General features: G+C 38.2%; 1 protein-coding gene across 1 annotated transcript; it reads left to right on the top strand.

Annotated features, from left to right (window-relative positions):
* The first annotated feature begins 1,893 nt into the window (after window positions 1–1,893).
* On the top strand, window positions 1,894–20,331 carry LOC136679899 (glutamate receptor ionotropic, NMDA 2C-like). Its single transcript, XM_066658506.1, has 10 exons — window positions 1,894–1,905; window positions 2,005–2,216; window positions 10,112–10,280; window positions 10,918–11,071; window positions 11,418–11,543; window positions 12,411–12,640; window positions 13,550–13,710; window positions 14,087–14,274; window positions 15,292–15,524; window positions 18,934–20,331. The coding sequence occupies exons 1-10, from the start codon at window positions 1,894–1,896 to the stop codon at window positions 20,329–20,331; spliced, it is 2,883 nt and encodes a 960-aa protein (XP_066514603.1).
* Window positions 20,332–24,421: the final 4,090 nt, after the last annotated feature.

The following is a 24,421-nucleotide window of genomic DNA, read 5'->3' as shown; positions in this document are numbered from 1 at the left end:
TATAATAGAATATATTCAAATATTTGCACAAAAAGCACATATATTTAGCTTCTCTATTCAAAAGGCACACTGTGCATAATAATAAAGCATATATATATATATATATATATATATATATACACATATGCTTTATTATTATGCACAGTGTGCCTTTTGAATAGAAAAGCTGAAAATATGATTTAAGGTTGTAAATTAAATTGAAGTAGAATGCTTGTGGTAGTAATGGGATTTCGCTTGTACACTTACACACATACTGGCTGTTGTGCAAGAATCCAGAAGTTGAGCCATTGGTTAATTTAAAAATCCTATAAACCAGCTGTTAATACTTAGCTAATGAACTGAACAGTACATGCAGCAATTCATTAACAAAGCACAGCAAATTATATTGCGTTCACACTTAAAAGAACATATAAAAAAAGCCTGTTCATGGAGTGCTGGCTCTGACTGTCTCTGTGGACCTGGATCTCAGGCTGTGAAGTGGGGATATGGGGGAAGAGTGTGTGAAGATTGTGTTGTAACAGGCTCTCTGTGGGCTCTAAAGCTGGCCTGGACTGCCTGTTTACTCTCTAGATAATAAGGAATCTCTCTCTTTCTCTCTCTCTCTCTCTCTCTCTCTATCTTGCTCTCTCTTTTCTAGCTCAGTAAATATGCTCCAGGAAGACACGTGCTTCCTAATCATCGTCATATCAGCTTAAAAGAAACAGCATTCTTTCAACCTAATCTCTATATGCCACATCTGTAACCCACAATATGTTACCACAGTGGTGTATCACATGTACCACAATGAATTACATTCATAATTGTACTGTAGTTCATTTCATTCATTCAAATATTTCTCATTATTGGCACCATTTTTAATATTTTAAATTAATTCCACCATATTTCTAAAAAAAAAAAAAATCTAAATAAGCAAGAATGTCTAAATCAATATGAGATGTGTGCAAGTTAGATACATATAAAAGAGCTTTAATGTGGGAGCGAACTAGACTAAACTAGAGATAGAAGAAAAGAAGAGGTTTAGAATTAAACAGAACAAAGGGCTTCAGGACTCAATTTTTTATACAAAAGCAAATACTTCAGTAATTCAACACACTAATAAAATATAAAAAACTTTAACGTTTCCTGAAAAAAATTTAAAACGGTGTCAAGATTCACTCAAGTACACCAATGACATACTTTGTCCACCACTGCCAGAGCTAGTGGGCAGTTGCTTCTATTTAAAGTGTGACTGAAAATCTCTGGAGATTTTTGACTTGAGACACCACACAGCCTTTTACAGGGAAAGTCCAGACTTGAATCTTCCGGTATCAGACACTACTGAGATTTATATATCAGCAAGAGAACACTGTCACAGCTTCAGGGTCAGTGAAAACAAGGGCTGTGGAAGATTTTATCATGATTTATGTATCACAGCATACCTGACAGAATGCCACTACTGGATTGCATCATATTGAAAAGCCAATGATTTATTCAGCCTGGAATATACACAACTTGTCGGAAGTAAAGGCTCAATTCAATTAGGGAATTCTTTTCTTTGTTCCTGCTGCCACTGACAATGTGGGTTTTCCTCCTTGTGCTCCTTCCTGTTTGTTGTAAAGTGGCATCCCTGGCAGAGTAATGCCTTAAATTTAGCCCCTTATTCTCACTTTAATTCCTTCCAGGTGGGGATACATGAAGAGGCATTTTAAATATCATTAATACATTGTTTGAACACAGCAGCTGTCCTTCAAATTGTGCAAAAAAATCATGATGAATGGACCAATAGGAATGGTCCAAAATTACTTGAAGTAAAATATTTTTTTTACATTGACTTCCGTTGAAAAATAAGGTTTTTTCCCTTCTCCTGTAAGGTTACTATTTTGGAGATACATATATTTCATTGGGCAGTGAGAAATGTGTTATCTGGTATGTGTTATCAAAGTATCCTGTTTGTTTTAATGGGGCAAACCTGTAGGGGTTTAAAGCTTTAAGTGTTGCCCTTATAAACATTTTATTTCCATCCAGGTAGGGACATATGAAGGTGGCATTCTGCACATGCGTTATCCAGTGTGGCCACGCTACAGCAGTTTTCTGGAGCCTGTGTCAGATAACCGTCACCTGACAGTGGCAACACTGGAGGAGCGGCCTTTCGTCATTGTAGAGAGCGTGGACCCTGCCACTGGCACCTGTGTCCGAAACACTGTGCCCTGTCGCCGCCAAGTCAACAAGACAGAAATGTAAGTGATGTCATATAAGAAGCATTTACATATAGAGCTTGGCTCAAAGCACTTTTGGGGATTCTTAAAATAGGCATTTCAGTTATATAATGTCATTAATAATTTTCTTTCTTTTTTTTTTAAAGAAAAAATATACTGTGGTATTGGAAAGAGTTGCTGTTACTTGACAGTGTTGCTGGTTGATGAAAATGTTAATGTGACAAACAATCTAGTATATTGCCACAGAATTTAGCAGAGATGAATTGTAGTGAGACATTAACACCCTCTGTGAGCTAATGTAGGATGATTAATCCCTGCTCCATGACATAACTCAGTGTCATTAAACCCATTAATGTGAGCTCAACATGAGCACTGTGAGAATATGTTTCTTTGAACAGAGAGTACATACAATTTACCATTAATAGGAAACATAGTTTCACTGATGGGAAGCACCATGTTTACACTGCATCACTGAAACTTTTTTTTTGCCAGTGGTCATTTCAACTGCCCAGCTATATCATATAAAATGTCTTGCTATTATCAGTTATATTTTCTCATATCAGTCAGCAGTAGGATTGTTTAAGGCACATTGTCTGCTCTGCATTATATCACTGCATGCAAATATGCACTCTTATGTATTAGTAAGATTTATAAGATGGGACATGCAAATGTGTTAATAATGTTGCCTTCTGGACAATTTTCTTTCTGCTAATGAGTTCCAAGAGGAACATTCATTCATCCATTCATTATTATCCATTATTGTGTGTAACTGCTTATCCAGTTCAGGGTCGCGATGGCTCTAGAGCCTACCCGGAATCAATGGGCGCAAGGCAGAAGCATGGGTAGAACCCTGGATGGGTCTATAGTCCTTCACAAGGCGACATACACTCGCACATTCACACCTATGGACACTTTTTGAGTCTCCAATCCTACGAACATGTATTTTTGGGAGGAAACTGGAGCACCTGGAGGACACTCACGCGGACATGGGAAGAACACACTAAACTCCTCACAGGTAGTCACCTGGAGCAGGGTTCGAACCCACAGCCCCAGCCCCATGACCCTGGAGCTGTGTGACAGCAACAGTACCTGCTGCACTAATAAGAAAATTATGCTGCATAATGATGTAGGTTTTCTTGCTGAAGTCAATGACCTATAATAAAGTGATCTTATTTATGTTTACCTTAGATATCTATATACATATATCTTAAATATATAAGTATATGCACTTTATTTAATTATATACTTATGTAAGTACCACGACCCTGAAATGGAGAAGCGGAGAAGAAAATGATGATGATGATGATGACTTATGTAAGTATATTCCTATGTATACACCAATCAGCCATGATATTAAGACCATGTTGACCATCACAGGGCAGGTATGATTTGAGTGGTGGATCCTTCTCAGGGCTGCAGTGACACTCATGTTGTAGTGATGTGATTGTGTTTGTTGTACTGGTACAAGTGGATCCAGCAATGATGGCTGGACTTTTTAAACATTGTATCCACTCACTATCTACTCTGTTAGACACATCTACATCATTGGTCCAGCTTGCAGATATAAAGTCAGAGACATGTAGGTCATCTGTTGCTGCACAGTTTGTGCTGGTCATCTGTCTGGATATTTTTGGTTGGTGGACATTTCTCAGTGGACTATTCTCACTCAGGAGGTGTTATGGATGATCAGTGCATATACTTGTTTAAAAAAGCTTTGAAACTTCTCTGAATAGATTACAGACACAAAATGGTCTAGATTTAAATTATATGCACAAAACCATGAGAGCTGAAAACCTGCTCTGATTTGGAAACAGATCGGAACATACCCAGCATTTGCTGATATCTCTTGATCACACAATTCATATTTATAGTTTTCCTAGTACAGTAAATAAATCTTATCCACTACACTTTGATTCATTTATAAATAAGTATATAAAGATTTAATGTGACCAACCTTACTTTATCAGTATGTGAAAAGGTTGTTTATTTTATGGTACCTAAGATTAAATTCAAAATTAGCCACATTCTGATTATGCCTCACCCAAAAAACTGCCCAGGCTGAAAAACATCTTATAGTATTGAAGTGGCAGAGCTAACCTACTGTAAATGTGTTGATTTTCACCAAATTCAACACAGCCTATTTTTGAGGCTTAGTTTTCTGTATATAGGTCAGACAGATATGTTTTGAATATTTACATAATACAATTTAATTTCAAATAATTACATTTTATTTTTTCTATAAATAGGCTTTTTAATCGTCTTGCAGGCTTGTTTCATATGGGCATATACTGGTATTCTGACTGTAATTAATAGTTCTAGTGTATGTTAATCATTTTTTATTCTACAAATAAACTCAGATCTCAAAAAACATTATTGCAGGCACTCCGCAAGTTTCTAGAACACTTCCCTTAATATGGAAATGAGCTGAAGTTGTGCTTATGTCACTCCCGAGTTTTCACACCTGACTCCACCAACTGTGCTCTCAAGTGAATTCCAACAAATGCACCTCATCTGCATTAACCAGTGTGATTTACACCCAAGCAAAAATTCAATGGACTGAAGGCCCGCATTTACCCAAAGCTAATAATTAGGGATTGTCTTACTATAATGCAGGCTTTCTATCAGGCCAAGCAACCTGCCCTGAGCATAAAACATTTGTTTGAGCATGAAGACATTTATTTCAATCAGAGCTCATAAAGTAGTCTCCTGCCACTGGCATATTCCCAGGCATGAATTCAAACATGAAAATAATGTCGATGGTAAAGTTAGTGCTACCGTTCCCTGTGGGAAAAGAGTAAAGGCTCAGTGATTCATGCAGAAGCACTAGAGGAAGTACCCATTGCTGAGGAGCATCTCAGGACCTGAGGGAGGAGATGACAGTCTCATTATGATGGCATGCTGAGGGGAGAGCATGTAAATAAATCAGAGAGCGGAGTAAGCACCCCTTGGGGAAGATGGGAGAGCGGAGAGGGGGATGGTAATCAATAACAGTAATGATGACGTTAGTGTCATGGGCTGTCACACACCTTCATGCTAATTGTCACTGCTGTTCAGGAACTTTTGGAAGCTCTATCCACAGCTTTTAATTGAATCACAGATTGTGATGGCCATTTAATAAGTGGGAATCTCACTGTTCCTCTACTCATGGGAACACTGGAAAAACATACTCAGAGGACAGTTGTATTGCTCAGAAGATGCTTGTGGGTGGCTCAGAAGTATCCATCCATCCATCCATCCATTATCTGTAACCGCTTATCCAATTTAGGGTCGTGGGGGGTCCAGAGCCTACCTGGAATCATCGGGCGCAAGGCGGGAATACACCCTGGAGGGGACGCCAGTCCTTCACAGGGCGGCTCAGAAGTAGCGCTGGGCAATATGACCAAAAAACTCATATCTCAATATTTCTAAATGAAATGGCAATATACAATATTACGAAAACCATAACAAAATATATCAATGTATTAATGCTGCATTATCTAACATTATCTAACTGTAATTATCAAACTGTATGTCTAACATATAGTGATGGCCCGTCAAGTTTTTTGCCCCAGATCCTGATTCACGTCTTTTAAAGTTGAGTATCTGCCAATACAGTGTAGCGATCTGATACTTGTAATTTGTGCCAGTGAACACTTCAAGTAAACTCAGCCCAGATTATCTGCTTAACACTGAATATCTCACATTAAGAAACAAACTGCCTGCATCCAAGCTGCTGTCTTTTTTTTTTTTGTAACAAAGTGAACAAATGGTGTCTTCACCATTCATATAAATGATTTAATATTATTTTTAAACTTATATGAAATTATCTAATGTGATTTTTATGTATAAAGAATTATTTTGATTCTAAAAGTCAGTCACTTTTATTGTCATCACAGATGTGCTGAAGGAAAAATTAAATGTAATTTCTTCTAAACACAGTGCAAAAATAGGATTTTTTTTAAAGCATTGACCTGTATCTCTCAGCACCACCCTGTAGGCGGGACTGTGACTCCATTGGCTGCAGCACTACATGATGGACAGCTAAGTTTGGCTGCTGATTGGCTAAATAAAAGTGACAATCAATGAAAAGCTTGTTCTCTGTTTAGGAACCGTGGAGTATCTTCCTCTCCCTCCAGTTGAGGGAGAGCAGAGTGTTTCAAACATCATGGTCTTAACAGCACTTTTATTATTATTATTTTTTATTATTATCCTGCTGAACGGGACATTTGTGCACTGGTTTAAATGTACTCAGATGGAAACGATTTCAAAATCATGTAAAAAATACTATGGAATATATTGATATTTGCGATATATCCCCAGCTCTAGCTTGTGTGTTCACGTTCACGCGCCTGCGTCAGAAGCTCGCGCTTACATCACAAAAAAGTAATTGAATTAAAAAACATACGGGTATTATCGTTAGTGATATATCGCCCACCCCTACTCAGATTTCTCCACCTAGACTCCAGAGTTAGTTATTAACTGGAAATGTGTTGGCACCCATTTATTACATAAAGCACATCAAAATATCTCATCGCCGATATGCAAAAGCCTTGTATCACCACTTTTCAGATAGCAGGTTCAGTAACATGCTTAATACGTGTTATAGATACTGTAAATCACAACTGCAAAATCAGCATTACATCAGCAATAAAGCTTGTTTTTCTTTTCATTTTAAGCAGCACTTTGTGGAAGCTGCTTTGCCTCTGTACAGGAAATATATGTGTGCAGGTAGCAGTGAACTCATCCTTAAGGGTAGTCTACCTTTCCAGTACACAGGATGAGCCATGGCACTCAGCCAGAACTTTGACTGTAACTGTTTGTGCAATGAATACTCACTAATGTCACAGGGGTCTATAAATCACAGTTCACTGCCAACATCTTAATTTAGATGCAGAAGCACAGACCTATATTTAACGGTTGTCTACAAGAGTAAAAGGGAGCATTGGGTACAAAAAATAAAAAGTCAAACACTCCAAGGCTTACATTTCAGTGTAAGTTAATGTAAAAATATTTTATCGCATAGGTTTTGGAACATTGCTATTGCTCCACTTATAATAGAGCATTCACACAAAGTGAAGGGCAGAAGGTATTTACAAACCATGTCAAAATCTTAAGCTCAGATAATGAGATGTTGTATATAATAGCCTATGTCATATTTACAACATGGTATCTTGGTATTACAAGATATTACCTGAAAATAAAGAGATACTAACTCAGAATAACCAGATGCTTATCTGATAGTTATGATATAAGATCTCATAATAACAACATACTGAGGATTTTTTTTATCGTGCATAGCAGCAATTGGCAGTGTGTCAACAGCAATTTGGAAGCCTTTAATTTAGCTGGCAGCATCTTGCTTGTATATCCAAATGACAGAAAAAAGCAAGGAAAGTCAAGGAAACATTTTTGTCCACTCACTCTTAAAAAGAGTTCTTTAAAAAGCTGACAGAACTTTTAAGCTGACAGAAACATTGCTGTAATGGTTTTCTAAAGAACCTTTTAAATATGGTTCTATATAGAACAGAAAAATGGTTCCATCATATATATCATTATTTTGCTAATGACTCAAAAAATTGCACCACAGCAAGCCATGTCACCCATGGTTATATTATTGCCAGATTGTCCACTCTTAACATTCTTTGACTAAAATATTTTTAGCTATCAGCCTTACAGGTTTGTTTAATAGGGGAATCCTACCCTCAGACCACATGCTAGTAACCATCCAGAAGGTTGGTCCAGAAAGCGGATGCTGAAGTATTTTTGAAGGGTGGGACTCCAGTACCCTGGAGAGTGGCCAGGACTTCTCAGGACAGTGGCCTGAGCTGCCATCAGACAATATAAGGACATGGAGGGAGAGAGAGGGAGGGAGACAGAGAGAGAGAGAGAGAGAGAGAGAGAGAGAGAGAGAGAGAGAGAGAGAGTGAGAGAGAGAGAGAGAGAGAGAGAGAGAGAGAGAGAGCCTTGACTGATTAAAGAACTCAGCCACAATTCACAGCTCAGTTAACCTAAAAGCTTCAGCACTGCATGCAGGTGGTGAGATAGGGGAGCCAGGGACAAGCTTGTTTATGTTCTGGCTGAGATGATTGCACACAGGGAATCTCATCTTTCCAAAAACTTCATTTGTTTTTCTTTGCAAAGGCCACTGCCCCAACTGAACACACCCCTCTCTGATTGCCTTTCTCTCCCCACAGCTCATTAGGCAGGGGGTCTGAAGGAGGTTAGGGGTGATGCATCATCATATCTCCCCCAGTTTCTCTGCTGAGTACTCCCTTCACATAATGGCTGAATAGGGCCCATCACTGGCTACCAATGTTTCTTTCAGGAAGTTTAGCTCTGAAGGCCTGCACAAAGCAAGTTCAGTGTAAGCTCAGGACCAGTTTTGGAGTCAACTTAGAAAACGGCATCTGGTAATAAATACACTGATGTCTGTATATGAACATAATTGAGACAAATAAAATAAGTGAACTATTCCTGAACATAATGCATATACATTGTGTCCATAAATCCAGACAATCCTTCTAGTGAGTGAGCTCTTTCAAGGTGCTGATCTCCATAGAAAAGCATTGTAAATAGAGTGGCACATGAGTTTAAATCACTTTGCACAATACAAAGAATTGAATATAAGTGTATAAAGTGCCCAAGCATAGGGATTTGGAATTATGGAGCACTATTAAATAGATTAGAATGAGTTGGAGTAGCATTTGTGATCATCCAACATCAGCACTCAAACTCACTTAACTTCTCGACTGAATAAAATCAAGTCCTCACAGCATGTTCAGACATCTGGTATAAAGCCTGTTACTGCAGCAAAGGGGATACATTTGGTTCATATCCTATTAATATCCATGAAGTCTTCAAAAAATATTTTATTAAAAGGTGTCTACAACATTTTGAAAAATTATTCTTAAAAATGTTTTTTTTATTAATTAATTAAAACAATTACTGGTATTAAGCAAAGTCCTGAACTACAGAACATTTTGAATGGAGATTTCCAGCTGAAAGGAAAACATCTGACAAGGTTACCCCAGGACACCAGGTCTGTAGAGGTAAGGGAATAATAGTCATTCTGGGTGATACACTGACGAGACCTAGAAGGCTCCAAGTACAGTGTTGCTCTAGAGATTAAGCTTACATTGAACTTTAAAGCACAAGGTTTCGATCACAGGAGCCCAAGAGGATTTTTTTTTTTCAAAAAAGCTTCAGAGAAGCCTCATGGGACAGGCCTTAAGGGGTTTGATCTAAAGCAATAAAAAGCTCAAGCAAGGTCTCTAACCAAATTACCAGCCAGTCTTGGTAAAGCCCTCAACCAGGGCATTCCAAACTGGTGCATAAGAAAAGCTTAGCCAAGTGTTTGCATTGCCACTGATTAGAAGGTGGCTGCTCTCTGTCTTTCTTTGTTGGTGGGACAAGGTCTAGACAGCTGCCCTCTTACAAAATATAGACTAGGACTAAACTTAGAATCCAGCACATCCAGTGTATTAATGCAGGTTACCTAAGACTGTAGTTAGCTGGTAATGTAGTCACCCTTTTGCATATTTCCAGTTGCTAATCCCCTTAAACCAGCAAAAATATTTTTTCCTCTATCTATATTCATGTCTGATGTAATCCTGTCACTTACCTACAATAATTAAAACAGATGGCTGCAAGCTACACTGTGTGGGGACCTGCTCTTTCAACACTTATTCTGAAAACAAGGACATCAATACATCAATCACAGAAGTGAAAGCCCCTATATCAACAATGAAAGCTCCTTAAAGTATCTGCTAAGATTTGTCCTTTCCATAAATGGTCGGTTTAATGACTGCCATCAGTGAATATTTCAGAGGGGCTTTGTGAGATTACTGTGAGCAAGATTGTAACACAGTGCGGTACAGAATCGTTCTCACCAGAGTGGTAAAATATACAGTCTTTGTGTTTCTCACTTCTATTTGCAGCATGTTCGGGCACTCTGAGCCTTACACCAAGCTGTGCTGCAAAGGTTTCTGCATCGATATTCTGAAGAAACTCTCACGCACCATCAAGTTCTCTTATGACCTCTACCTGGTCACCAATGGAAAACATGGCAAGCTGGTCAGAGGAATCTGGAATGGAATGATTGGAGAGGTTAGCAGCTAGACTTGTGCTGCACTTACACCCACACCTACTAGAAGTGAACTCCTCATCTCAAGACAATTAGCATGGAATATATTGGGCTAAAATTAAAATGGTTACAAAAAGACTGAGGAAGTCACATTGACTTCTGATATCACATGCTTGTTAAAACTGATCTTGTGTATTTCTGTCCACTGTGAAAACACTGGTGTTATCAGAACATTGAATTGACTATTCCAGAGACATGTGCTCAATAATATTAAATGTGATTTGATTCTAATGAACTGATCAGCTTCAGACGGAACTAAAAAAATCATATATATATATATATATATATATATATATACATTCATTCATTATCTGTAACCGCTTATCCAGTTCAGGGTCGCAGTGGGTCCAGAGCCTACCTGGAATCATTGGGCGCAAGGCGGGGAATACATCCTGTACACGCTCTCTATCTCTTTCTCTCTCTATCTCTCTCTCTCTCTCTCTCTTTATATATATATATATATATATGTGAGTGTGTGTGTGTGTGGGGGGGGGGGGGTCTCTGACATTTGCACACCATTGTATCTATAATTTATTACATTTTATAATTATAATATATAACAATGCTGTGATATGTTGCTGATTCTCTCCTGTTTTTCAGGTCGTCTACAAGCGTGCTGATATGGCCATTGGCTCACTCACTATTAATGAAGAGCGTTCGGAGATTATTGACTTTTCAGTGCCATTTGTGGAGACTGGGATTAGTGTCATGGTGGCCAGGAGCAATGGAACTGTCTCCCCTTCTGCCTTTCTAGGTGAGAATATTTAATTCAATGTCTTTTTATCCTCTGGCTATCATACAGGCCAGTATTTACTGCTAAAGACTCCTACAGATGGATTAAAGTTTTATATATCATTGGGTTTAAGGTTAAATAGGTCCAAGATGGAAAATTGCTTTAAATGCTTAAGAGGACCATTTACGGTTCATTTGTACAGCTGAACATTAGTCAGGCTAATATTCTACCTCTAATAAAACAGCAGAGACATAATATTATATTCTTGTCATCAGTGATTGTAACTATTAATTGTAATCTTATGGAGGTTCAGAAATGTGACTTCATACATTTTTTGTTCTTTCTCTTTCTCGCTCTCTCTTTACAGAGCCTTACAGTCCTGCAGTGTGGGTCATGATGTTCGTAATGTGTCTGACCGTTGTAGCGGTCACTGTATTTGTGTTTGAATATTTTAGCCCTATGGGGTACAACCGCAGCCTTGTCAGTGCCAAAGGTCAGTGTTGTTTTGCAAATGTCCAACACTAAAACAGGAAGAAATACACTGTGTTATATACAGAAATGGGATAGAAACAGCCAAATCAGTCTTATCAGGCTTATGTAATGGTTTAACTATCTTTCTGTGCTTAATTATTGTTTCTCTTAGTGCTAATTTCACTTTGACTAATTGCTTGCCCTGACTGTTTCTACATGTTAAACTTAAGGAAGCCAATTGCTGCTGTCAGACAAAATGCATCTCCAAAACAATCTGCAATCTGGGGACCTTTTATTTCCATTACATTCATCACAAAACATTCACACAATGTGGAATTCATCTAAAGCTGTCAAATTATATGTCATTTTGTACATATTTTTTATGGACAAAACTAACCTGTCCATAAGAACAAAATACTGGCAAAATCCATTCGAGTGATAAATTGTATTTCAAACCTCAAATTTCAGCCAAAGTCACTACATTTGTGAAAGGTCACAGTATTATGATACAGCAGAATTTTTTCCCCAATTCTAGATAATGCTAGCATTGTGTCAAATTTGTCAGTGGGGTTTCCAACATGCCAAATTTTAATTAGCTCCTATTATATAGCCTAGCTTTATAGTGGATGTAATCTAATTAACTGGAATGAAATTTTGCCAGTTTCATAAAGTACATAGTATAGTACTATAGTGTATAGTAATATAGTGTATATCACACTATAATATTTACATTTCTATTCTTGTACTTAATCACTGGACATAATATTCAGTTTGAATATTAATATATATTTTAATATATATTTATTATAATATATATTATAATTATATATTTTAATATACCAGAGCATTTAGCCAAAATTAAAAAAAATTTTGTCTTCTTTATCCACAGCCCCTGGAGGCCCTACCTTCACTATTGGGAAGTCGGTGTGGCTGCTGTGGGGGATTGTTTTCAATAACTCTGTCCCTATAGAAAATCCTAAAGGCACAACCAGCAAGATTATGGTCTTGGTGTGGGCCTTTTTTGCAGTCATTTTCCTAGCCAGCTACACTGCCAATTTAGCAGCCTTCATGATCCAAGAGCAGTATATTGACACTGTCTCTGGACTCAGTGACAAAAAAGTAAGGACATGGTTAAAATCCCACTATTTAGAACATATTTTAAAGCCATTTTAGAATAATTAATTTAGTTATTTAGTTATTTAATTATAGTTTCCTCTATCTCTTCAGAACACCACCACCACCCACAACATCACATTTAGATAACGCCTATCAAGATGTGCTGTAGAACCTCTAGTAACTAAATAATGTCTTCATAGTAATTCAGAGAGATAGGGGAAAGCTATAGAAGTGACAAACGCTATAAAATTATGCAAGAAGTAAAGAAATATGCTTTCAGAAAGTAAAGACAACAGCTTCTTCATTCATACAAAACAGGATAAGCCCTAGAAGGCAGATTAATAGAAGCAGTTATACATAGTTGTATTTGTGTATGCATATTTAATTTGAAACAGGATTTGAAGTCTTTTTTTGAACCCCATCCACTGAAAGCCCACTGATCCAACCCTCCTCACCAGGATTACAGGGGCTATAAAAGGAAATGATCAAACTGTCAACTGTACACTCATAGAATAGAAACATATACTTTTAACCTAACAACTGTAAAATATTTCACTGTGGAGAATATGAAGAATGATCTGCTAGCAATCCGACACCATTTCTCAATGAGGTGTGAAAGAAAATACAAAGCTGACTGCAAGTTGCTTGAATGGTACATTAAGGCTCATTTCCTTCACTGGCCTCACAAGGTTAGGCCAGGGCCTGGGGAATTTGTGACCTGCCTGGTCTGTTAGTGATATGTCCCTGCCATTAAGTCATTCTTTTCACAGCTTGTCAAATTGGACTGTATTTTTGAGGTTATCTCTAATCCTGTGTGGATCAAACATATATAAAACATGAATGGTAATGCCTGCGGTCTGGTATCTAACTACATGCTGATCAAAGTTCTTTTTTTTTTGTCTTTTCCGGCAGTTCCAGAAGCCCCAGGAGCATTACCCGCCTTTTCGCTTCGGCACAGTCCCAAACGGCAGCACTGAGAGAAACATTCGCAGCAATTACCCTGACATGCACACCCACATGATGAAATACAACCAGAAAGGAGTGGAGGAGGCACTCAACAGCCTTAAAACAGGGTATGTTTAGTGGGCCCTGACCCATAAGAAAAAATTTAACTGTTTAAAGAGGATAAGTAAGTTATTAGTATAGGCCTTCAATAAAAACCTCAATAGTTTTGCTAAAAAATGAGGGTGTTACTGCGTAATATCTTCAGATATCAGCTGTGATTTCAAACATATGATTAACAGTTCTCAGCTCTCATATTTCTTTAATGTGTTGTTTATTAAATGTTGGTGTAAGTTATTTGTTTAGTTCTAAATTTACACAGTAACTTCATATTTGTCTGTGTGTAACACATTTTTGACATAATTTGTTTTTCATAAATTATGTGTAATTATCAAACCATTTACCTTCAACTTATCAGCAAGTGCCATGTCACTGTCCTTGCTGCAGGAAACTGGATGCCTTCATATATGATGCTGCAGTGCTTAATTACATGGCTGGCAAGGACGAGGGCTGCAAGCTGGTGACCATTGGCAGTGGAAAGGTGTTTGCTACTACAGGCTATGGCATAGCTCTGCAGAAGGACTCCCGCTGGAAGCGCCCCATAGACCTGGCTCTCCTCCAGTTCCTCGGAGATGGTAAATCACCATCAGGGGATCAGACCAGGTCCACAATTAATATCCTCCTTCACAGCATGGAGACCATTACTATCATCTACATCAGTGGCTCTAGAACTAGGTCACCACATGCACCCAAACACCTGAGAATTTACCGGATTAAGGATGTTAGTGTGAACCTGATGCAGTGTGTCTATATTATTACTTGGCATAAAATGTCATTAAGGACAGGATATTAATATACACTCATTTGCATTGGGTTTTAGTTTCAGAGGTCATTTTTTTTAAGCACAAAATTTCTTCAGAAATACTTTCCCCTCTTTTTTAACACTTTTCTTTTGATATTAAAACAAAAACAAACAAAAAAAACATTGTATTGGGGGGCATGGTGGCGCAGCAGGTAGTGTTCCAGTCACACAGCTCCAGGGACCTGGAGGTTGTGGGTTCGATTCCCACTCCGGGTGACTGTCTGCGAGTAGTTGGTGTGTTCTCCCCGTGTCTGCGTGGGTTTCCTCCGGGTGCTCCGGTTTCCTCCCACTGTCCAAAAAACACACGTTGGTAGGTGGATTGGCAACTCAAAAGTGTCCATAGGTGTGAGTGCATGAGTTGCCCTGTGAAAGACTGATGCCTCCTCCAGGATGTATTCCCCAATGATTCCAGGTAGACTCTGGACCCACCGCGAATGAATGAAAAACATTGGAAACTGGGAAAGTCAAAGAGTAAAGAAGTTGTTGTAACAAAAAGATATAAACACAAGATATTTTTATCAATCTTTTGGAATGAAGTAAGAATTTAAAATATTTTATTAATAAAATTATTAATATTAAAAGAAACTAATTTTTTTCATACTTTTGAAAATATATTTTTATTTCCTACAGTCACTCATAGATTCTGTAAATATAAAAATAATATATATTTAAAATAACTTAATTTTAATTTATTATATCTTTTTTATGTGAAAAGGTATTGAGTGTGAACAGTTGGGCAGCATTGGGATTGACACTGCTTACTAACTCTGTTTTGTTTCTGCTACTGAAGGGGATACACAGAGACTGGAGACTGTGTGGCTGTCTGGCATCTGCCAAAATGAGAAGAATGAGGTGATGAGTTCCAAGTTGGACATAGACAACATGGCGGGCGTCTTCTACATGCTGCTGGTGGCTATGGGCCTCAGTTTGCTTGTTTTTGCCTGGGAACATCTGCTTTACTGGAAGCTTAGACACTCTGTGCACAAATCTGAGCGCTTGGATTTCCTCTTGGCCATAAGCAGGGTATACTGGCACCACACCACAGCACATTACTTTCTAAGCTTTTAATACTGAATTTTTTTCTCAGTACAACAATATGGAAAAATCTCTAATGTTCAACAATTTGTGATTTCGTATCCAGGTTTAAAATAATGGACTATCTCGGAATTGAGTCATTGAACAAATTATTTTCTTATCAAAGTAGGCATAATTTTAATGGCCAGAAAACCTCAGGCTATCCAGACTGATAGCAAGGACATATTTTGCTAATTGCTCATTAAAAGAGAGCACTAATCTTTCAATCTTTCAAGCAATTGTCTTTTACTTCAACAAGAGCCTTTGCTTTAGATACAAATTGCTAATTGTCTTTTACTGCAGTATAAGCCTTTGCTTCAGAAATATAGTGACCTCTATAAATAGCGAGACAGTGAAATCATAATTGTCATTTTTAAATGTACAGTTCAGCTCACTGGGTTACAAATAATGAAATGATTTTAGGCAAGTGTACAGATTATTTTCCATATATGGATATATGTAGTGCATGGCTTTCATTTTGGAATTATATAAGTGTGTGTATTTATTGGGACACGTGTCTGAACTGTAATGTTATTTAGTTGCATCAACAGAGCTTTGTAATACAGCTTCTGCTCCTGCCTTTGGTGTCTATTTTTAGAAAAAAGCAGGTATAAATATGCACTGCCAGTTTTCTCAGTGAAACGTATTTTATCTTCATGCCAGAGAGAAAATAATGTTCAAAAGAATTATACGTTTTAGTAAAATTATGCACATTTATTATGTTATTATTAAAAATATATTACTATATAGCATTGTGTGCGCCATTCCTAAAATGTTCTTTTATTATTTTAATGTAACGGGATTGTAATTGCAAGTTATTTGTGGCCATTTCTATTCATCCACTACAGTCACTGTGGTGGAAACTTTTGCTGTCTCTGTGGTACATATTCTGTACCTTTAATTAGGGAACATAATTGTACCTTATTCTATTAAAACTGTAGAATTTAAAATTTTGTTGATTTCGTACGCCCCATTTAATCTCTTGGACTTACATTATGTTTTTTACAAAGTTCTATAATGAAATATGTAGAAACTCTATAGTTCTCCTTCTGGAGAAAAAAATGTAATGTACCTTTAGGGAACATAACTGGACCCTTAAGCCACTGTCGTCCCTTTAAAGGTACATTTACAATAATGTACATCTACCATACCTTTTGTCTGAGAGCGTTGAATAAAAATAGCTGCACGTATTAAAGGAGTAATCTGTAGGATATTTACTCTACCTATTCATAAAGTGTCCAGGGTGTATGATCATAGATCATTTGACTATAAGGAAACAGTCAAAGCTAAAACACTGCTGCCTCTCACAGCATTGCTAAAGCAGTATATTCTTCTTGAGGTGCCTAGTCCGGTCCGGAACATATATGATCCCGCCCTTCGTGGTCCTGCCTGTCATCCCATCCCTCTCTCCAATCATTTTACAGTCCACTGTGTGCCCAGATCTACACACAGTGTCTCGCAGCCATGAAATGACCAAGTGAACAGAGTTAATGCTATATTTTACCGGACCCAAAAAGTCCCACTGCCCTTCTAAAAATCTCCATGACCAGAGATTTGAAAAAGTGGAGGCAGTTTACAAGCAGCAACACTACAGAACAAAGCCAGAGCTGGCTAATTTTCTCCTGAACTGGTAACAACAAATCATTTCTGAAAAAATATAGAAGTACAGACGCCTATGAATAGATTAAAAGGGGTAAATGCTGTAGATTGTGTGTTTTATATAAAGAAAGTGAGGCATAGTTATGTTTGAAAGATGTCAGGACTGTGCTTTGTGTGTTTTATACGAAGAAGGTGAATAACACCATGATTGAAAAGTGTAAATACCATTGTTTGTTTTAAAGAAATTGATGCAGATTCATGTGTATTTCCCAGTGGGTTGTGTGTGTGTGTGTGTGTCTTATATAAATTAAGGAGTAAGAATTGTATTTAAAAAGCCTTGTATATTCACCTATTTAAGGTGGAACAGAGAAATCAAGATTGGTAGCTAGTACACAAAGCGTTTCACTAGTAAGTAGATGTTTTAGTGACATGATGAATACTTGGCCCTGTGTTTTAAACTGAAAAAATTGGAAATAATAAGTGTTTCAAAACGAGTTTTGTTAATCCTAGCGCCAGCTTTAGCTTCGCATAGCTGGTTAAGGTGGAAATTAGTATAGAGTGACCAGACGTCCTCTTTTACCCGGACATGTCCTCTTTTTTAGACTTAAAAAATGTCCGTGCGGAATTTCACAAACGTCCAGGATTTTGTTTTTCTAGAGCTTACATAGAATTTTGAGAAGCGTTTCGTTCACAAACTAGTCCCGCCCTCCCCTACTCCGATTGGTTCGCTTGAGTGAGAAGGGGGGTGGTGAAGTAGCCTAAAATCTTCGGATTGGACGGTCTGACTGTAGAGCTACCATTATTGGTCGATAACCTTCTCTGTAAATATTTAATTGGTCAGTCTGCACGTCAGTAGTCTTTGTTTACGTCAGGCAAAGCTCATGTACCTACCCTCATCTCGAGCAGCTATGCCAAAATGTAAATATAAGTTCTTGGATGAATTAGAAAAGAAATTCCCATGTTTTGTGTAGCAAATAAAGGAGTAAAGGACCTAAAAGCACACATAGGTTCAGCTAAGCATACAACGGCAGTGAGGGGCGAGAGCTCATCAACCCCGAGACGTGTCCTCTTTTTCACCATCTCAGATCTGGTCACCCTAAATTAGTATTAAATAAGAAGCTAGAGAACAAAGCAAATACAACTCTTAAATAGACCCAGTTTAGTTGGAATTAAATGCTGGAATACCAAACTTGTGAATAATTGGTTGAATAATACAATTGTTCAAAAAGCTATAGCTCTAGTTTCAGCTCTTAAGGTGGAACAGAGAATTCAAGAAGCTGGTTGATAACACAATTAGGACTCGTAAACGGACACATGTAAGGTGGAATGAAATGTTTGACCTTGTGGAAATTGTGGATCTGCCTCCTAAATGATATTTATGGTGGAAGGGAAAATCTATAAGTACCACCAGCTGTGTCTAGTCGAAATATTTCAGGTGGATTTGGACAGTAAAGGCTTGTAAATGCAGGGAACTTCATGTTCATTTTTTTGCGTAGATATGGCTAGATGTTTTAGTGAAATGATAAACACTTTTCTGTGTAAATATGTTGATTATGGTATATTCGTCTTAGCTATTATGGCTTCATGTCTGGGGAGGAGGCAGACAGTTCTCTCCACTGTTTTGAAACTGTATTATATTTCTGATTTTAAATGCTTGGTGTCAGTGATACAGATTGCTCCTTTAAGTGTTTTAGGATTGTGCTGTAATATGGCATTTGTATGACATGAACCAAAAAATTTTTGTCTTCTTTTCTCTCAGGGCATATACAGCTGTTTTAATGGTGTAGAGGATGTAGGAAGATCTGGCAACATGCAGAACCCTGACCTCACCACAAACTATGCCCAGGCTAACATGCTAAAAATGCTTCAGACTGCCAAAGACATTGTCTCCTCAGCAAAAGTAGAGAACTCACTGGACAATGCTACAAAAACCATTGAAAACTGGAGTCGGCAAGGGGGGACTCTGCCAGCACGCATACCACAAGTGACCACCACTGAGACTGTGCCTGGTCACTTCTCTTACATCACTAACATCACAGAGAACCACTCACCCCATGTGCCACACTCTTTAACACCCCCATTCAGTCAGCATTACACAGACACTGGTAGCCCTCCCCATGTACCCAATAACAGACTTTTAACACGTCCCACTCCTCTACGTTACACTCTCCCTTCACGGTCTGGTGGTCTGTATAATGGGATGCTTCCGGTGTCTAGTATCAGTACCCCTCATTTAGCCATGCATGAACCCTATTCTCAGAAGCCAGCATCCCCATTCACACCATACAGAGATCTACAGGTGCCAGATATCTATGCTGAGCATCAAGAAACCTGCCACGCCTCTGATGGTCTCAGGCGGAAAAAAAGGTCTCGCAGTGCCCTGGTGGAGTCCATGGACCTTAGAGGGTTACACGATTTTAAAGACCAGACTATTTGTCTTGCAGAACTCAGAGCAAACCACTTTGTACCTGACAATGTTCCTTCATCATCAATGGAAAGCCCCTATAGACCAGGAGATCCCACCTGCAATTCTTGCATCAAGACCTATGTGGATCCAGTGCTAGATGACGTGCCTCTAATAGGAAAGAGGAAGCTTCATCGCAGGCCCTCATTCCTCAAGGCTACCTGGGGTCCTGACAGGGTTCAGTTTCCAGGCGAAAGACCCCTAGCCTCAGCATCATCAAGACCTGACATACCAGATCTTTTCCCTTGTGTGGATGTATGTGGAAGAGTGAGGAATAACCTGTGTTACCCTTTGCCTGCAGACCACAGTTATCTTCACCCATTCCGCCGTCATCCCAGAAAGGGTCAGAAGCTGAGGCACACTCAATCCACTCGGCTTCCCTCTTACAGGGAGGCAGTTCTTCACAATGCTGCAGCTGTGAGAAGGGCCAGCAGCCTAATGCACAGACAATACTCTTACCCTGACCTGCCACTTTACCAGAGCACACTGCCATATGGGCCAGCCGAGCTGTGTAACATATTCCCCTGCATGGCCCCCCTGAGTGACAGTGTGTACGGGGCCTACCAAGCTCCTGGACATATACAAGATGACCATCTGCTGCCTGTTCCAGCCAGCAGGGTGGTTCACAGGGTCAGCAGCCCAGGCATACCTCTGACATGGGGCAGGATCTCCAGCCTGGAGTCCGAGGTTTAAGCCCTCACTTCCATGTGCCGTTTTTCACACCGCTGTTTTCAGTGCCAAGCTCTGTCACTGAACACCTAGCAACCAGTTACAGGACTCTGCCTTTGATTGTTGCAAAAAAACCACACTAATACATGTGCGTGCATGCGCGCACACACACACACACACACACACACACACACACACACACACACACACACAAACACACACACAAAACTCACTTTGCGCTTTCTTTTATTCATGTAAGTGCAATAATGTTGAGATTGTAGAAGGGTGAGGTGAGGAGGATGTGTCAATGAATTTATGGACCATTTGTAATTCAACTGAGTAGATAATGTTTTCTTGGGTTCAATCACAGTGTTATTTCCCCTGTCAAGGAAACAAAAGGATGTTGAAGTAGGGTGATATGACTGTTTGGGGTGGGAGATAGGGGCATTTGGTAGATATAGTATATAAAGTGTTGTTGTTTTTTGAGGTAAATTTGGTATTGCTCCATGTAGTCCTCTATAATAATGAATTTTGTAAACACATTTGTCACATAAATGTAGGACTTGATGGCTTTGGGTTTTTCAGGTGTTTTTTTTCTCTTTAGCTCTCTCTCTTTAGCTCTCTCTCTCTATCTCTCTATCTCTCTCTCTCTCTCTCTTTGTGTGTGTGTGTGTGTGTGTGTATGTGTGTGTGTGTGTGTGTGTGTATGTGTCTAAGAAGGATTGTGAATAGGAGCAAGTCGAAAGATATTCTATTAATAGCATTACCAGGTACCTCCAACACTTTAATAACTTACAAAGGCCTCTGAGTGGGTCCCATGGAATCAGTGTCTTTTTTTAAATGGGTAACTATGAGAGTAGTCTGAATACTGCCTTCTATATTAAGTACAGTATATTTTAGACATTGTGATTAAAACTAATTTTAAGTAAGACTGCCTATTATTTTCAAATGATTCAATGTGAAAAAGCATCCTTTATTTCAATGTGTGGGTTGTGTCTTAAACTGTTTTATGTTTGTAATAGCAAAGGGTGAACAGCATTATTATATAAAAGCCAATATTTCATTAAAAGCATTGGCTAGTACTAAGTACCTGTATTGGTATCTACTGGGATTTTTTTTTGTTTGTTTGTTTGTTCTTTTGTATCTTGTCATACAATTATGTATCACATACTTGGAAAAATAAAGTGACAATAATTCAGAGTATACACAGTTGAGTTGGCTTCATATTACTGCCAACATATACATATTGAATGCACCCCACTCAAACCCCCACTCAAACCCAAAAAAAATGGAGATGAATCACTGTACACATAACTCTGCTGACTTGTGCATTGACCTCCACATCCTCACGAGCCTTCCAGAGAATCCCTTCAAATAAAATATAAAATTGCTTTAACACTCTAGAGTAGAGGAGACAGATAAAGTAGGTAAGAAAAAGGAAAGCAAAGAAAGATAAGAGGGTTAAGAAAATGTAAAGTGGAACCAAAAAAAGAGAAACCTGCTCTCCATCGTGAAGGGACACTTCACAGTAGGTTTTGGTCTTGTTCTGAAGAGGAAGAGCCTTCAGCTGTGATGTACGAGTGTCTATGCTCTAGAGACGATCATGAATGTTTCATTAAACCCAATCTGTATCATGATTATGCAAAGCCTGGTAAACGTTACCAAAAAAGTGCCCTTTACTGGATTATATTATGTTGAATGTGTCCACCTCAGAGTGCTCCTACAAAGCTCAAGGTGACCCCGATTGAGGTAATTATGCTGTGAGACTCATGTTATCTACCGATAAGGAGCAAGTGAAGAGCATTTCAGGGAGGAAATGGAGAGTTTTTGAGAATCCAAACATTTTACAAATCCCCTATTTTACAATTATGAACCTTGCTTTGTTATTGCTGCATTTTAGATGATGGCAAAATAGAAATGATTTAATCTTTCCCCAGCACCACACTTCACTCTTAGGTTTATATATAATTATTGCTCCTTGCGCATATATTTGCTCATATATACTGTACCTGCAAAACAGATGTTTGCAGCCGAAAGGAACAGAATTTACTTTTGTTATCATATGTTGTAGACACAGAAGTGAGGTAAATGCTGACCAAAGCCAGCTTAAGCCCTATAAACCCAACATCATGCTCTGTGTGTTCCTGACAAGCCTGTTGTTGAGACATTTTTGTGAGTTGATAAATGATTCAGTACCTGCATATGAAAGCATCTTGGGAGACTGGCAATTGGCCACAGAATGAAATAAGCAGCAATATATCAAACGCTACAGGTAGCTATGAGAGACAAATGATCTGTATTTAAAAGTCAAGAGGGTTGGTGTCCACCAGTTTTATATGCAGCAGACACTATGCCATGCCACAATGGGATTTTCAAAATATTAATAATTTGCATGTTCGCTCTAAGATTCATAAGCAGCTGAAAGATTTGTTCACAGTTGTTCCCTCTAGAATAGCCACAGGCTCAGGATCCTTTTTGGTTGATAGCAATAACATCATCATGATACTCTGCTGGCAGAACACAGCTAATATTTATTACTTTCTAAATCATACCATTCTCTAGATCCAGCTACTGATAGTGAACAGACCACATTTCAACAAGTAGTTTACCACCTAAGCCATGTGCTTTCACTGCTGAGTAACAGTCAACTGGAATTTAAGATTTTAAATGAATGTTAAACCTTAAGGCAATGTGTATGAAGTAATAAAATACAAGCAGTAGCTGGTGGTAGCCTAAATGTACTCAAATGTTAATGTATCTCTGAAGTCTTGTCTCAATTAGAAGTAAACAAATGTACTGCAACAAAAAACATTTTGAGAAATGCCAGGTCTAAACTACTAAAACAGCGAGAAAAATTAAATATACAAGTCTTTGTTTGAATCTTTGTTTCTGGTTTTTCTGTCTCTTCTCATCTTGGCTCCATATTCTTTTTTGAAATATACCCTTCATTAAACCAAATAGTAAAACACTCAGAATCAGGGTGAATGCAGCAGTGAAATACTTTAAACACATACCACACACAAATGCTAATAATACTTTGTCCTACACCATATCCCTATTCTTTTCACTTCATTTCCTTAAATCCATTTGCTTAGATGTTGGAAATTGTCCCATGCACTCCTGTTCACCTTCAGCCAAGGGCCTGGGACGAGAAGAGGCAGAAAAGAGGACAACAGCCGCACACAGCTTGAGCAATGACTAATTTCCATAACTAAAAACGACAAAGACATTTCCTGAAAAGGGGACCTGTTAGACCTATTAAGGAAGATACATTATATTCTGAAATGTTACACAGTTTGTATCTTTGATAATATATTCTACAAATCTAATCTGTCAAAAAATGCTTTAGAGATATAGAGCTATGGTTTGCAGTCAACAGAAAACAATAGGATTTCAAAAGGAGTTGTTCTGTGAGCTTGTATTTATCCAGTTATATTCTCTTTGTGTATTCAAAAATATTTAAATGACATTAACAGTAAACAGGGACAGAACCACACCATAATGTAAGCAGAGAAACTCCTAGCTTCAGGAAGAGTTCTGTGTCAATATTAAGAATTGAAGAAGAAAAAATAGGCTCGTTAATATCTTATTCCTTTCAAGTACACAAGGGCTTTAACATGCATTACCTTCATATCTGGAGACATGCTGTTGTCTGATGATGCACACCTTGTCATGTAGTATGGTTTAATTACAGATCTATCTAATTGGATTTAACCTAACAAATTGTTTTTCAGCTGTCATATCCGGTTCATTCCATGCTCATCAGTTTAATTAAAATCATCCTACGATGCATGCATACAGAAATCATAGCCCAGTCTGTGCTACATGATTACTCAATGTTTACAATTTATTTTACTAGTACAATAACACTTTCTTCCTGATTTTAAATTAACCATATAAAAAATATTTACTTCAACTCCACTTTGGATTTAGTCATGTATTCACTGACATATAATTCTAAGAACAAAACCTTGTATCTACAAAGTAGTAGCTCAGATCTGCCTTAAGAACTGCCGTGTGTTCAGGTCTGAAAAATTGATCATAAAGCATTGATGCAACCCCTGAGAATTTCAGATTGACACTAACTCATCAGCACACACTGACTGATCTAGCT

The sequence above is a fragment of the Hoplias malabaricus genome, unplaced genomic scaffold, assembly GCF_029633855.1.
Source record: "Hoplias malabaricus isolate fHopMal1 unplaced genomic scaffold, fHopMal1.hap1 scaffold_364, whole genome shotgun sequence".
NCBI classification, from domain to species: domain Eukaryota; kingdom Metazoa; phylum Chordata; class Actinopteri; order Characiformes; family Erythrinidae; genus Hoplias; species Hoplias malabaricus.
The sequence above is the reverse complement of the archived record's forward strand: the minus strand, read 5'-3'. Positions and strand labels throughout refer to the sequence as shown.